We start from the raw sequence: 12,910 nt of genomic DNA, 5'->3' as shown, positions 1-12,910 counted from the left end.
GGCCCTCACGACACCCACCACCTACCGCACAACCACAGCGGGGCCCTCACGACACCCACCACCTACCACACAACCACAGCGGGGCCCTCACGACACCCACCACCTACCACACAGCCACAGTGGAGCCCTCACGACACCCACCACATACCATATAGCCACAGTGGAGCCCTCACGACACCCACCACCTACCACACAGCCATAGTGGGGCCCTCACGACACCCACCACCTACCACACAGCCACAGTGGGTCCCTCACGACACTCACCACCTACCACACAGCCACAGTGGGGCCCTCATGACACCCACCACCTACCACACAGCCACAGTGGGGCTCTCAAGACACCCACCACCTACCACACAGCCACAGTGGGGCCCTCACGACACCCACCACCTACCGCACAACCACTGCGGGGCCCTCACGACACCCACCACATACCACACAGCCACAGCGGGGCCCTCACGACACCCATCACATACCACACAGCCACAGCGGGGCCCTCACGACACCCACCACCTACCACACAACCACAGCGGGGCCCTCACGACACCTACCACCCAGTCACAGCGGGGCGCTCACGACACCCACCATCTACCACACAGCCACAGTGGGGCTCTCACGACACCCACCACCTACCGCACAACCACAGCGGGGCCCTCACGACACCCACCACCTACCACACAACCACAGCGGGGCCCTCACGACACCCATCACCTACCACACAGCCATAGTGGGGCCCTCACGACACCCACTACCTACCACACAGCCACAGTGGTGCCCTCACTACACCCACCACCTACCACACAGCCACAGTGGAGCCCTCACGACACCCACCACATACCATATAGCAACAGTGGAGCCCTCACGACACCCACCACCTACCACACAGCCACAGTGGGGCCCTCACGACACCCACCACCTACCACACAGCCACAGTGGGACCCTCACGACACCCACCACCTACCACACAGCCACAGTGGGGCCCTCACGACACCCACCACTACCACACAGCCACAGTGGGTCCCTCACTACACCCACCACCTACCACACAGCCACAGCAGGGCCCTCACTACACCCACCACCTACCACACAGCCACAGTGGAGCCCTCACGACACCCACCACATACCATATAGCCACAGTGGAGCCCTCACGACACCCACCACCTACCACACAGCCACAGTGGGGCCCTCACTACACCCCCATCCCGGACATCCACACCAGAGAGCGATACAATACACCCTCCTCTGACCCACATGAACACACGCAACATAAGTCAGACGATCACCTGGATGAATACTCCCCTTCCCCCCCCGATGAATACCCCCCCATCCTGGGGCAGTGATGAATACCCCCTCCCTCCCCCCATCCCGGGGCAGTGATGAATACCCCCCTCCCCCCAATCCCGGGGCAGTGATGAATACCCCCCTCCCCCCATCCCGGGGCAGTGATGAATACCCCCTCCCCCCATCCCGGGGCAGTGATGAATACCCCCTCCCCCCCATCCCGGGGCAGTGATGAATACTCCCCTCCCCCCCATCCCGGGGCAGTGATGAATACCCCCCTCCCCCCATCCCGGGGCAGTGATGAATACCCCCTCCCCCCATCCCGGGGCAGTGATGAATACTCCCCTCCCCCCATCCCGGGGCAGTGATGAATACCCCCCTCCCCCCCATCCCGGGGCAGTGATGAATACTCCCCTCCCCCCCATCCCGGGGCAGTGATGAATACCCCCTCCCCCCATCCCGGGGCAGTGATGAATACCCCCTCCCTCCCCCCATCCCGGGGCAGTGATGAATACCCCCTCCCTCCCCCCATCCCGGGGCAGTGATGAATACTCCCCTCCCCCCCCTCCCGGGGCAGTGATGAATACCCCCCTCCCCCCATCCCGGGCAGTGATGAATACTCCCCTCCCCCCCATCCCGGGGCAGTGATGAATACCCCCTCCCTCCCCCCATCCCGGGGCAGTGATGAATACCCCCTCCCCCCCCCCATCCCGGGGCAGTGATGAATACCCCCCGCCCCCATCCCGGGGCAGTGATGAATACTCCCCTCCCCCCAATCCCGGGGCAGTGATGAATACTCCCCTCCCCCATCCCGGGGCAGTGATGAATACTCCCCTCCCCCATCCCGGGGCAGTGATGAATACTCCCCTCCCCCCAATCCCGGGGCAGTGATGAATACTCCCCTCCCCCCATCCCGGGGCAGTGATGAATACCCCCCTCCCCCATCCCGGGGCAGATGAAGGCTTCCCCTCCCCCTCTTCAAGGCAGCAGTTAGGGAACCATGCACAACATGGACGATAACACACGACTTGTTCCACGTAGTATTACCGGCTTCTGCCGTCCCTCAGGTACACACGTCCACTCCACCAAAAAAGTATGTGACCTCCAGCCCTGAAGGTTGTTATAACCTACCCCTGGCAGTCCTCCCAGTCTGAGAGTTGTAATAACCCACAACTGACGGACCCAGATTAACACTACCACCTTGATGTAGTGTTGTAGTCTGCCAGTTGTAGATTATTACAAACCTCAGACCTGGGCGGGCAGATACTTTTTTGGGAGTGTGTATGTGAGCGTGTAGGGAGTTCTGGGGAATATCTGTCTGTGTGGTGACGTCTGCCTGACCCACACCCACACTAGGCACGCACCACACCAGGGGTGCCCACTGTACATCAACTCTCGCTTGTGTCTGATGTACTAATCTTATCAACACATGATAACATGAATGTAAGTGAGGCTTGTTGACGTACTGCACATGTGTAGTATGGCAGGTGTAGGGGCCAGGCAGGCTGGGGTGGCAGGTGTAGGGGCCAGGCAAGCTGGGGTGGCAGGTGTAGGGGCCAGGCAGGCTGGGGTGGCAGGTGTAGGGGCCAGGCAGGCTGGTGTGGCAGGTGCAAGGGCCAGGCAGGCTGGTGTGGCAGGTGCAAGAGCCAGGCAGGCTGGGGTGGCAGGTGTGGGGGCCAGGCAGTCTGGGGTGGCAGGTGTAGGGGCCAGGCAGGCTGGTGTGGCAGGTGTAGGGGCCAGGCAGGCTGGGGTGGCAGGTGTGGGGGCCAGGCAGGCTGGGGTGGCAGGTGTAGGGGCCAGGCAGGCTGGGGTGGCAGGTGTAGGGGCCAGGCAGGCTGGTGTGGCAGGTGTAGGGGCCAGGCAGGCTGGGGTGGCAGGTGTAGGGGCCAGGCAGGCTGGTGTGGCAGGTGTAGGGGCCAGGCAGGATGGTGTGGCAGGTGTAGGGGCCAGGCAGGCTGGGGTGGCAGGTGTAGGGGCCAGGCAGGCTGGGGTGGCAGGTGTAGGGGCCAGGCAGGCTGGGGTGGCAGGTGTAGGGGCCAGGCAGGCTGGGGTGCAGGTGTAGGGGCCAGGCAGGCTGGGGTGGCAGGTGTAGGGGCCAGGCAGGATGGTGTGGCAGGTGTACGGGCCAGACAGGCTGGGGTGGCAGATGTAGGGGCCAGGCAGGCTGGGGTGGCAGGTGTAGGGGCCAGGCAGGCTGGTGTGGCAGGTGTAGGAGCCAGCCAGGCATGGAGAGAATGAGTAAGGAAAGATTGACCAAGAGGATATATGTGTCAGAGGTGGAGGGAACGAGAAGTGGGAGACCAAATTGGAGGTGGAAAGATGGAGTGAAAAAGATTTTGAGTGATCGGGGCCTGAACATGGAGGAGGGTGAAAGGAGGGCAAGGAATAGAGTGAATTGGAACGATGTGGTATACCGGGGTTGACGTGCTGTCAATGGATTGAATCAGGGCATGTGAAGCGTCTGGGGTAAACCATGGAAAGTTTTGTGGGGCCTGGATGTGGAAAGGGAGCTGTGGTTTCGGTGCATTATACATGACAGCTAGGGACTGAGTGTGAACAAATGTGGCCTTTGTTGTCTTTTCCTAGCGCTACCTAGCGCGCATGCGGGGGGAGGGGGTGAACCATGGAAAGTTTTGTGGGGCCTGGGTGTCGGGTGGGGGGAGCTATGGTTTCGGTGCGTTGTACATGACAGTTGGAGGCTGGGTGTGGGCGAATGTGGCCTTTGTTATCTTTTCCTTGCGCTGCATGTGTGGCGCGGTGGCGACGGGAATGAGTGGGGGCGGCGGGTGTGAATTGTGTGCATGTGAGTGTGTGTATGTGTCTGTGTATGTGTATGTATGTGTGCGTTGGTGTGTGTGTGTGTGTGTGTGTGTGTGTGTGTGTGTGTGTGGGTGGGTGGGTTGGGCCATTCTTTCGTGTGTTTCCTTGCACTACCTCGCTAACGCGGGAGACAGTGATAAAATATAATATATATATATATATATATATATATATATATATATATATATATATATATATATATATATATATATATATATATGAGAGGCAGGAGGTAGGACGTACCTGGGGAAGGCCCAGGAAGTTAACGATGTTCTCGGAGGTGTATACAATGTCACCTTCGATGGAGAGGACCAGGACGAAGCCATCAAGAGCCTTCAGGAATAACTCGTTCTTCTCCACGTCCAGCTTTGTGCTTCCGCCCTCCACACACTTCGAGAAACCTGGCCACAAGAAACACCACAGTTACTCCACATGAACAACCATGACACACACCTCACACCACACACTGGAGGCCTCCTCCAACTGTGGCCATTTCTGATCAAATGGTACAATAATTAAGTAATTATCTATAATAATAATTAATAATAATAAGAATATCATCATTGATATAATTACTTCTACAGTAATACTAATACCATTATCAATAATAATAATAATAATAATAATAATAATAATAATAATAATAATAATAATAATGATAATAATAGTAGTAGTAGCAGTAGTAATAATAATAATAATAATAATAATAATAATAATAATAATAATAATAATAATAGTAGTAGTAGTAGTAGTAATGGTAATAATAATAATAATAATAATAATAATAATAATAATAATAATAATAATAATAATAATTATAGTAGTAGTAGTAGTAATGATAATAATAATAATAATAATAATAATAATAATAATAATAATGATAATAATAATAATAATGATAATAATAATAATAATAATAATAATAATAATAATAATAATAATAATAATAATAAGACAAAGATTAACGAGATCACCAGTAAAAGGAACAGAAAACGTGAGTCTGAGTGAGTCCTACAATGGTTCACTGTGCGAGACCAGTAGATGGTGGTATAACAAGACTGGCCAATCCTGGTGTGGCTGCTGCTCACACGGCCAGGATCAGCCCGCAGCACGTGCACGTGGTGGCTGGGGCACGGGCAGGCAGACACACAGCGCATGACGACCTGCCTGACACATGACCAGCAGCACAACCAGAGGGACGTAACCCCATGGTGGGTGGGGGGTCATGATGATGGCTGATAACACGCGACCCCGCGACGTGTACAGGTTCAGTACGTGGGAGAGGAGAAGCCTCAGATACGTGAGCGATGGTGCAGACGTGGGGACATGATACCATGGTGATATGGGAGGACTGATCACACGACCGTGCCATCCACACAGCAGCCAACCATCTGGCTCACACGACAACGGCGCACCAGGGTATGGCTGGCTCTAACATGTTTACATGTTCTCAACGCTCGCATCTGTGACGCACTGAACTCTGGTACCAGGAAGCGAAGGGGATCTGAAATAATGATCCAAACAGACTTTACTTCAGTGCAATGTTCAATGTCATCATGCCACAGCTGGCATATTTGCTGAATCCAGAGAGGCAGTATGTTCAGTGCGAGAAAGATATCGAGTGTCGGAGTGGACATTGGACCGACCAGTGGACGTAGGAAGCAAACAAGTCTAACGCTGAAGAAGAATTGTTTACGGTGAAAACGAAAAACGAAGGCAGGAGGACAGAGCCCTGGGGAACACAGGTGGGGGAGGACAGAGCCCTGGGGAACACAGGTGGGGGAGGACAGAGCCCTGGGGAACACAGGTGGGTGAGGACAGAGCCCTGGGGAACACAGGTGGGGGAGGACAGAGCCATGGGGAACACAGGTGGGGGAGGACAGAGCCCTGGGGAACACAGGTGGGGGAGGACAGAGCCCTGGGGAACACAGGTGGGGGAGGACAGAGCCACCAGTGTTGGTAGGATGAGAGGCAAAAGTCGTTGCATGGACGACACATGGAACACCTGGGGTGGCATGATGAATAATGATGATGATGATGATGAATGATGGTGATGAGTAATGATGATGATGATGAATAATGATGATGATGAATAATGATGATGATGAGCGACGGCCAAAGAATCACCAGAGACCCACAGCGGTGGTAGGACCTGAGGTGGGTAACCAAGAGGTCCGAGCGTAACCAGCAGACCTTGCAAGAGGAAGGCCTCCTCTGATAACAGACCACGATGGGATTAAGGTTGTAAGAGCGAGTCTTGATCAAGGATGGGTCCAGGATGGCTGACGTGAGAGCGAGGGAGGAGGAGGACGACATGGCTGACGTGAGAGCGAGGGAGGAGGAGGAGGAGGACATGGCTGACGTGAGAGAGAGGGAGGAGGAGGACGACATGGCTGACGTGAGAGCGAGGGAGGAGGAGGAGGAGGACTGGGAGGGTTACATAGCCAGTCTGAGGGCTGGGGCCACACCAAGGAATGGCTACTCCTGAGGAGGAGGAGCAAGTTGGCGGGGTTAACACTCATATGGAGGCAGAGGCCAGACCAGAGCCAGCCACACTCCCTCATATACCATCACGCCATCTTGGAGTCTCATGTTCCGTGAGGCGCTCCCTCACACCTGTACTGTTACTTAATGCTACTGTGCGAACGTGTCGTTCAGGAGCTATTGTAGCAGCAATGTACTCACGTTCCTTGTAACGTTGGAGAATGCTACTCCGCCGTTCAGTATGGTGGGGGTTGACCACTATGGTTATAATATTCCTCCTGCCTACCTCAGGCCAGGATCCCCCTCCTCCTGACCACACAACCTCACCTCACACACCAACCACCTGCCCTTTGACCTGACCCGTAAGGCTCTCAATCAAGAAGCCATCATACCAGCAATCAGGATCAGGGGTTAAAACACCAGGTATTATTCCCCGTTCTGGCGGAACTGGTCATGTATACTGGACGGTCGTAAATCCAGGAATAATCCCCTTCTACTGGACCATCAGATCCAGCCAGCGTGGACGTTAACTTCAGACATCAGACGGAATGGAGAAAAGTCATACAGAAAACTGGGGAATATCTTTCATATATATCTTCCATGCCGAACGAAACATTACCTTCAAATATTACAATATAAATCACACTACACTACAAGACGTGGAAAAAAGAACAATATATATATATATATATATATATATATATATATATATATATATATATATATATATATATATATATATATATATATATATATTTTATTATTATTATTATTATACTTTGTCGCTGTCTCCCGCGTTTGCGAGGTAGCGCAAGGAAACAGACGAAAGAAATGGCCCAACCCCCCCCCCATACACATGTATATACATACGTCCACACACGCAAATATACATACCTACACAGCTTTCCATGGTTTACCCCAGACGCTTCACATGCCTTGATTCAATCCACTGACAGCACGTCAACCCCGGTATACCACATCGCTCCAATTCACTCTATTCCTTGCCCTCCTTTCACCCTCCTGCATGTTCAGGCCCCGATCACACAAAATCTTTTTCACTCCATCTTTCCACCTCCAATTTGGTCTCCCTCTTCTCCTCGTTCCCTCCACCTCCGACACATATATCCTCTTGGTCAATCTTTCCTCACTCATTCTCTCCATGTGCCCAAACCATTTCAAAACACCCTCTTCTGCTCTCTCAACCACGCTCTTTTTATTTCCACACATCTCTCTTACCCTTACGTTACTCACTCGATCAAACCACCTCACACCACACATTGTCCTCAAACATCTCATTTCCAGCACATCCATCCTCCTGCGCACAACTCTATCCATAGCCCACGCCTCGCAACCATACAGCATTGTTGGAACCACTATTCCTTCAAACATACCCATTTTTGCTTTCCGAGATAATGTTCTCGACTTCCACACATTCTTCAAGGCCCCCAGAATTTTCGCCCCCTCCCCCACCCTATGATCCACTTCCGCTTCCATGGTTCCATCCGCTGCCAGATCCACTCCCAGATATCTAAAACACTTCACTTCCTCCAGTTTTTCTCCATTCAAACTCACCTCCCAATTGACTTGACCCTCAACCCTACTGTACCTAATAACCTTGCTCTTATTCACATTTACTCTTAACTTTCTTCTTCCACACACTTTACCAAACTCAGTCACCAGCTTCTGCAGTTTCTCACATGAATCAGCCACCAGCGCTGTATCATCAGCGAACAACAACTGACTCACTTCCCAAGCTCTCTCATCCCCAACAGACTTCTTACTTGCCCCTCTTTCCAAAACTCTTGCATTTACCTCCCTAACAACCCCATCCATAAACAAATTAAACAACCATGGAGACATCACACACCCCTGCCGCAAACCTACATTCACTGAGAACCAATCACTTTCCTCTCTTCCTACACGTACACATGCCTTACATCCTCGATAAAAACTTTTCACTGCTTCTATCAACTTTCCTCCCACACCATATATTCTTAATACCTTCCACAGAGCATCTCTATCAACTCTATCATATGCCTTCTCCAGATCCATAAATGCTACATACAAATCCATTTGCTTTTCTAAGTATTTCTCACATACATTCTTCAAAGCAAACACCTGATCCACACATCCTCTACCACTTCTGAAACCACACTGCTCTTCCCCAATCTGATGCTCTGTACATGCCTTCACCCTCTCAATCAGTACCCTCCCATATAATTTACCAGGAATACTCAACAAACTTATACCTCTGTAATCTGAGCACTCACTCTTATCCCCTTTGCCTTTGTACAATGGCACTATGCACGCATTCCGCCAATCCTCAGGCACCTCACCATGAGTCATACATACATTAAATAACCTTACCAACCAGTCAACAATACAGTCACCCCCTTTTTTAATAAATTCCACTGCAATACCATCCAAACCTGCTGCCTTGCCGGCTTTCATCTTCCGCAAAGCTTTCACTACCTCTTCTCTGTTTACCAAATATATATATATATATATATATATATCATCCCTGGGGATAGGGGAGAAAGAATACTTCCCACGTATTCCCTGCGTGTCGTAGAAGGCGACTAAAAGGGGAGGGAGCGGGTGGCTGGAAATCCTCCCCTCTCGTTTTTTTCAATTTTCCAAAAGAAGGAACAGAGAAGGGGGCCAGGTGAGGATGTTCCCTCAAAGGCCCATTCCTCTGTTCTTAACGCTACCTCGCTGACGTGGGAAATGGCGAATAGTACGAAAGAAAAGAAAAGAAATATATATATATATATATATATATATATATATATATATATATATATATATATATATATATATATATGACATTCAGCAGGGTTCCTCTGCAGACACGACCACAAGACTACATTATTACGTAAACCACAGAAAACGTATCAAACATGAATACATAAATAGCCACATACATTTTTCCCTCATGTAACAGTTAACCTAGCGCGCCGCATGACCGTGCATGACTGTCGGTTACGTCAAAAGGTCACATACATCATGCCCAAGGCTAGTACTGTCGTGTACAAGGCTAGTACTGTCGTGTACAAGGCTAGTACTGTCGTGTACAAGGCTAGTACTGTCGTGTACAAGGCTAGTACTGTCGTGTCCAGGCTAGTACTGTCGTGTACAAGGCTAGTACTGTCGTGTACAAGGCTAGTACTGTCGTGTACAAGGCTAGTACTGTCGTGTACAAGGCTAGTACTGTCGTGTACAAGGCTAGTACTGTCGTGTACAAGGCTAGTACTGTCGTGTACAAGGCTAGTACTGTCGTGTACAAGGCTAGTACTGTTGTGCACAAGGCTAGTACTGTCGTGTACAAGGCTAGTACTGTCGTGTACAAGGCTAGTACTGTCGTGTACAAGGCTAGTACTGTCGTGTACAAGGCTAGTACTGTCGTGTACAAGGCTAGTACTGTTGTGCACAAGGCTAGTACTGTCGTGTACAAGGCTAGTACTGTCGTGTACAAGGCTAGTACTGTTGTGCACAAGGCTAGTATCGTCGTGTCCAAGGCTAGTACTGTCGTGTACAAGGCTAGTACTATTGAGCACAAGGCTAGTAACGTCGTGTCCAAGGCTCGTATTGTCGTGTTCAAGGCTAGTACTGTTGTGCATAAAGGCTAGTACCATCGTCTACAAGGCTAGTACTGTTGTGCACAAGGCTAGTACCGTCGAGTCCAAGGTTAGTACTGTCGTGTTCAAGGATAGTACTGTTGTGCACAAGGCTAGTACTGTCGTGTCCAAGGCTAGTACTGTCGTGTCCAGGCTAGTACTGTTGTGCACAAGGCTAGTACTGTCGTGTCCAAGGCTAGTACTGTCGTGTCCAGGCTAGTACTGTTGTGCACAAGGATAGTACTGTTGTGCACAAGGCTAGTAACGTCGTGTCCAAGGCTCGTATTGTCGTATTCAAGGCTAGTACTGTTGTGCATAAAGGCTAGTACCATCGTCTACAAGGCTAGTACTGTTGTGCACAAGGCTAGTACCGTCGAGTCCAAGGTTAGTACTGTCGTGTTCAAGGATAGTACTGTTGTGCACAAGGCTAGTACTGTCGTGTCCAAGGCTAGTACTGTCGTGTCCAGGCTAGTACTGTTGTGCACAAGGATAGTACTGTCGTGTACAAGGCTAGTAATGTCGTGTCCAAGGAGAGTACTGTACCGTCGTCGTCAAGGCAGGTACAGTCGTCGTCAAGGCAGGTACAGTCGTCGTCAAGGCAGGTACAGTCGTCGTCAAGGCAGGTAATAAGGAAGACTTCCTCATCAGTCGTCGTGTCAGGGTGACCACCGGTCCTCCCTCACCCACACACCTGCCAACCTTCAACCCTCCACCCTGTGTGTGTGTGTGTGTGTGTGTGTGTGTGTAGCAGGCGCCACACAGCCCAGCAGGCAGGCAGGTGAGGCCGACCTCAATCCAAATAAATTTCAACATTATCTTTCTTGACGAACGACCAGGATCCTGGTGCTGTCACCAGGCACGCTCTACCACAACACCATTAGTGGTCAGCTCTACCACAACACCATTAGTGGTCAGCTCTACCACAACACCATTAGTGGTCAGCTCTACCACAACACCATTAGTGGTCAGCTCTACCACAACACCATTAGTGGTCAGCTCTACCACAACACCATTAGTGGTCAGCTCTACCACCACACCATTAGTGGTCAGCTCTACCACCACACCATTAGTGGTCAGCTCTAGCACCACACCATTAGTGGTCAGCTCTACCACAACACCATTAGTGGTCAGCTCTACCACAACACCATTAGTGGTCAGCTCTACCACAACACCATTAGTGGTCAGCTCTACCACAACACCATTAGTGGTCAGCTCTACCACAACACCATTAGTGGTCAGCTCTAGCACCAGACCATTAGTGGTCAGCTCTACCACCACACCATTAGTGGTCAGCTCTAGCACCACACCATTAGTGGTCAGCTCTAGCACCACACCATTAGTGGTCAGCTCTAGCACCACACCATTACTGGTCAGCTCTAGCACCACACCATTAGTGGTCAGCTCTACCACCACACCATTAGTGGTCAGCTCTAGCACCACACCATTAGTGGTCAGCTCTAGCACCACACCATTAGTGGTCAGCTCTAGCACCACACCATTAGTGGTCAGCTCTAGCACCACACCATTAGTGGTCAGCTCTAGCACCACACCATTAGTGGTCAGCTCTAGCACCACACCATTAGTGGTCAGCTCTACCACCACACCATTAGTGGTCAGCTCTAGCACCACACCATTAGTGGTCAGCTCTAGCACCACACCATGAGTGGTCAGCTCTAGCACCACAACATTAGTGGTCAGCTCTAGCACCACACCATTAGTGGTCAGCTCTAGCACCACACCATTAGTGGTCAGCTCTAGCACCACACCATTAGTGGTCAGCTCTAGCACCACACCATTAGTGGTTAGCTCTACCACCACACCATTAGTGGTCAGCTCTAGCACCACACCATTAGTGGTCAGCTCTAGCACCACACCATTAGTGGTCAGCTCTACCACCACACCATTAGTGGTCAGCTCTAGCACCACACCATTAGTGGTCAGCTCTAGCACCACACCATTAGTGGTTAGCTCTACCACCACACCATTAGTGGTCAGCTCTAGCACCACACCATTAGTGGTCAGCTCTAGCACCACACCATTAGTGGTCAGCTCTAGCACCACAACGTTAGTGGTCAGCTCTAGCACCACACCATTAGTGGTCAGCTCTAGCACCACACCATTAGTGGTCAGCTCTACCACCACAACATTAGTGGTCAGCTCTAGCACCAGACCATTAGTGGTCAGCTCTAGCACCATACCATTAGTGGTCAGCTCTAGCACCACACCATTAGTGGTCACCTCTAGCACCACAACATTAGTGGTCAGCTCTAGCACCACACCATTAGTGGTCAGCTCTAGCACCAGACCATTAGTGGTCAGTTCTAGCACCACACCATTAGTGGTCAGCTCTAGCACCAGACCAGCTGGCTCTAGTCTGCCATTATCTATCACAAGGTAAAACCAACCATGAGGAGGAAGCGTGGAGCCATCGTGGCTGGGGATGTGAGGCGTGGCTGACCAGACCTTGTGTGGGCTGGCGGCGGAGTCATGCAGGAAGAAGGGAAGGAAATATGAAGTAAAACACAACAACTGCTGCTGTGGGGGAGGTTATGTGGGCAGGGGAACACACCAGTCATGGTCGGACGGGGCAGGGTAGGGTAGGACGGGGCAGGGCAGGGTAGGGTAGGGCAGGGCAGGGTAGGATAGGGTAGGGTAGGACGGGGCAGGGTAGGGCAGGGCAGGGTAGGGCAGGGCTGTTCAAACGATAA

General features: G+C 51.5%; 1 protein-coding gene across 8 annotated transcripts in view; it reads right to left on the bottom strand.

Moving 5' to 3' along the window:
- LOC139760418 (uncharacterized) overlaps positions 1-12,910 on the bottom strand; it is an 857,321-nt gene that overhangs the window by 434,454 nt on the left and 409,957 nt on the right. For all 8 annotated transcript variants that reach the window (XM_071683590.1, XM_071683591.1, XM_071683595.1 and 5 more), the window contains one exon: positions 4,345-4,502. In XM_071683590.1, the coding sequence (XP_071539691.1) occupies positions 4,345-4,502 (158 nt within the window). The remainder of the gene's footprint in view (positions 1-4,344; positions 4,503-12,910) is intronic.

The sequence above is a fragment of the Panulirus ornatus genome, chromosome 36, assembly GCF_036320965.1.
Source record: "Panulirus ornatus isolate Po-2019 chromosome 36, ASM3632096v1, whole genome shotgun sequence".
Lineage (NCBI taxonomy): Eukaryota > Metazoa > Arthropoda > Malacostraca > Decapoda > Palinuridae > Panulirus > Panulirus ornatus.
The sequence above is the reverse complement of the archived record's forward strand: the minus strand, read 5'-3'. Positions and strand labels throughout refer to the sequence as shown.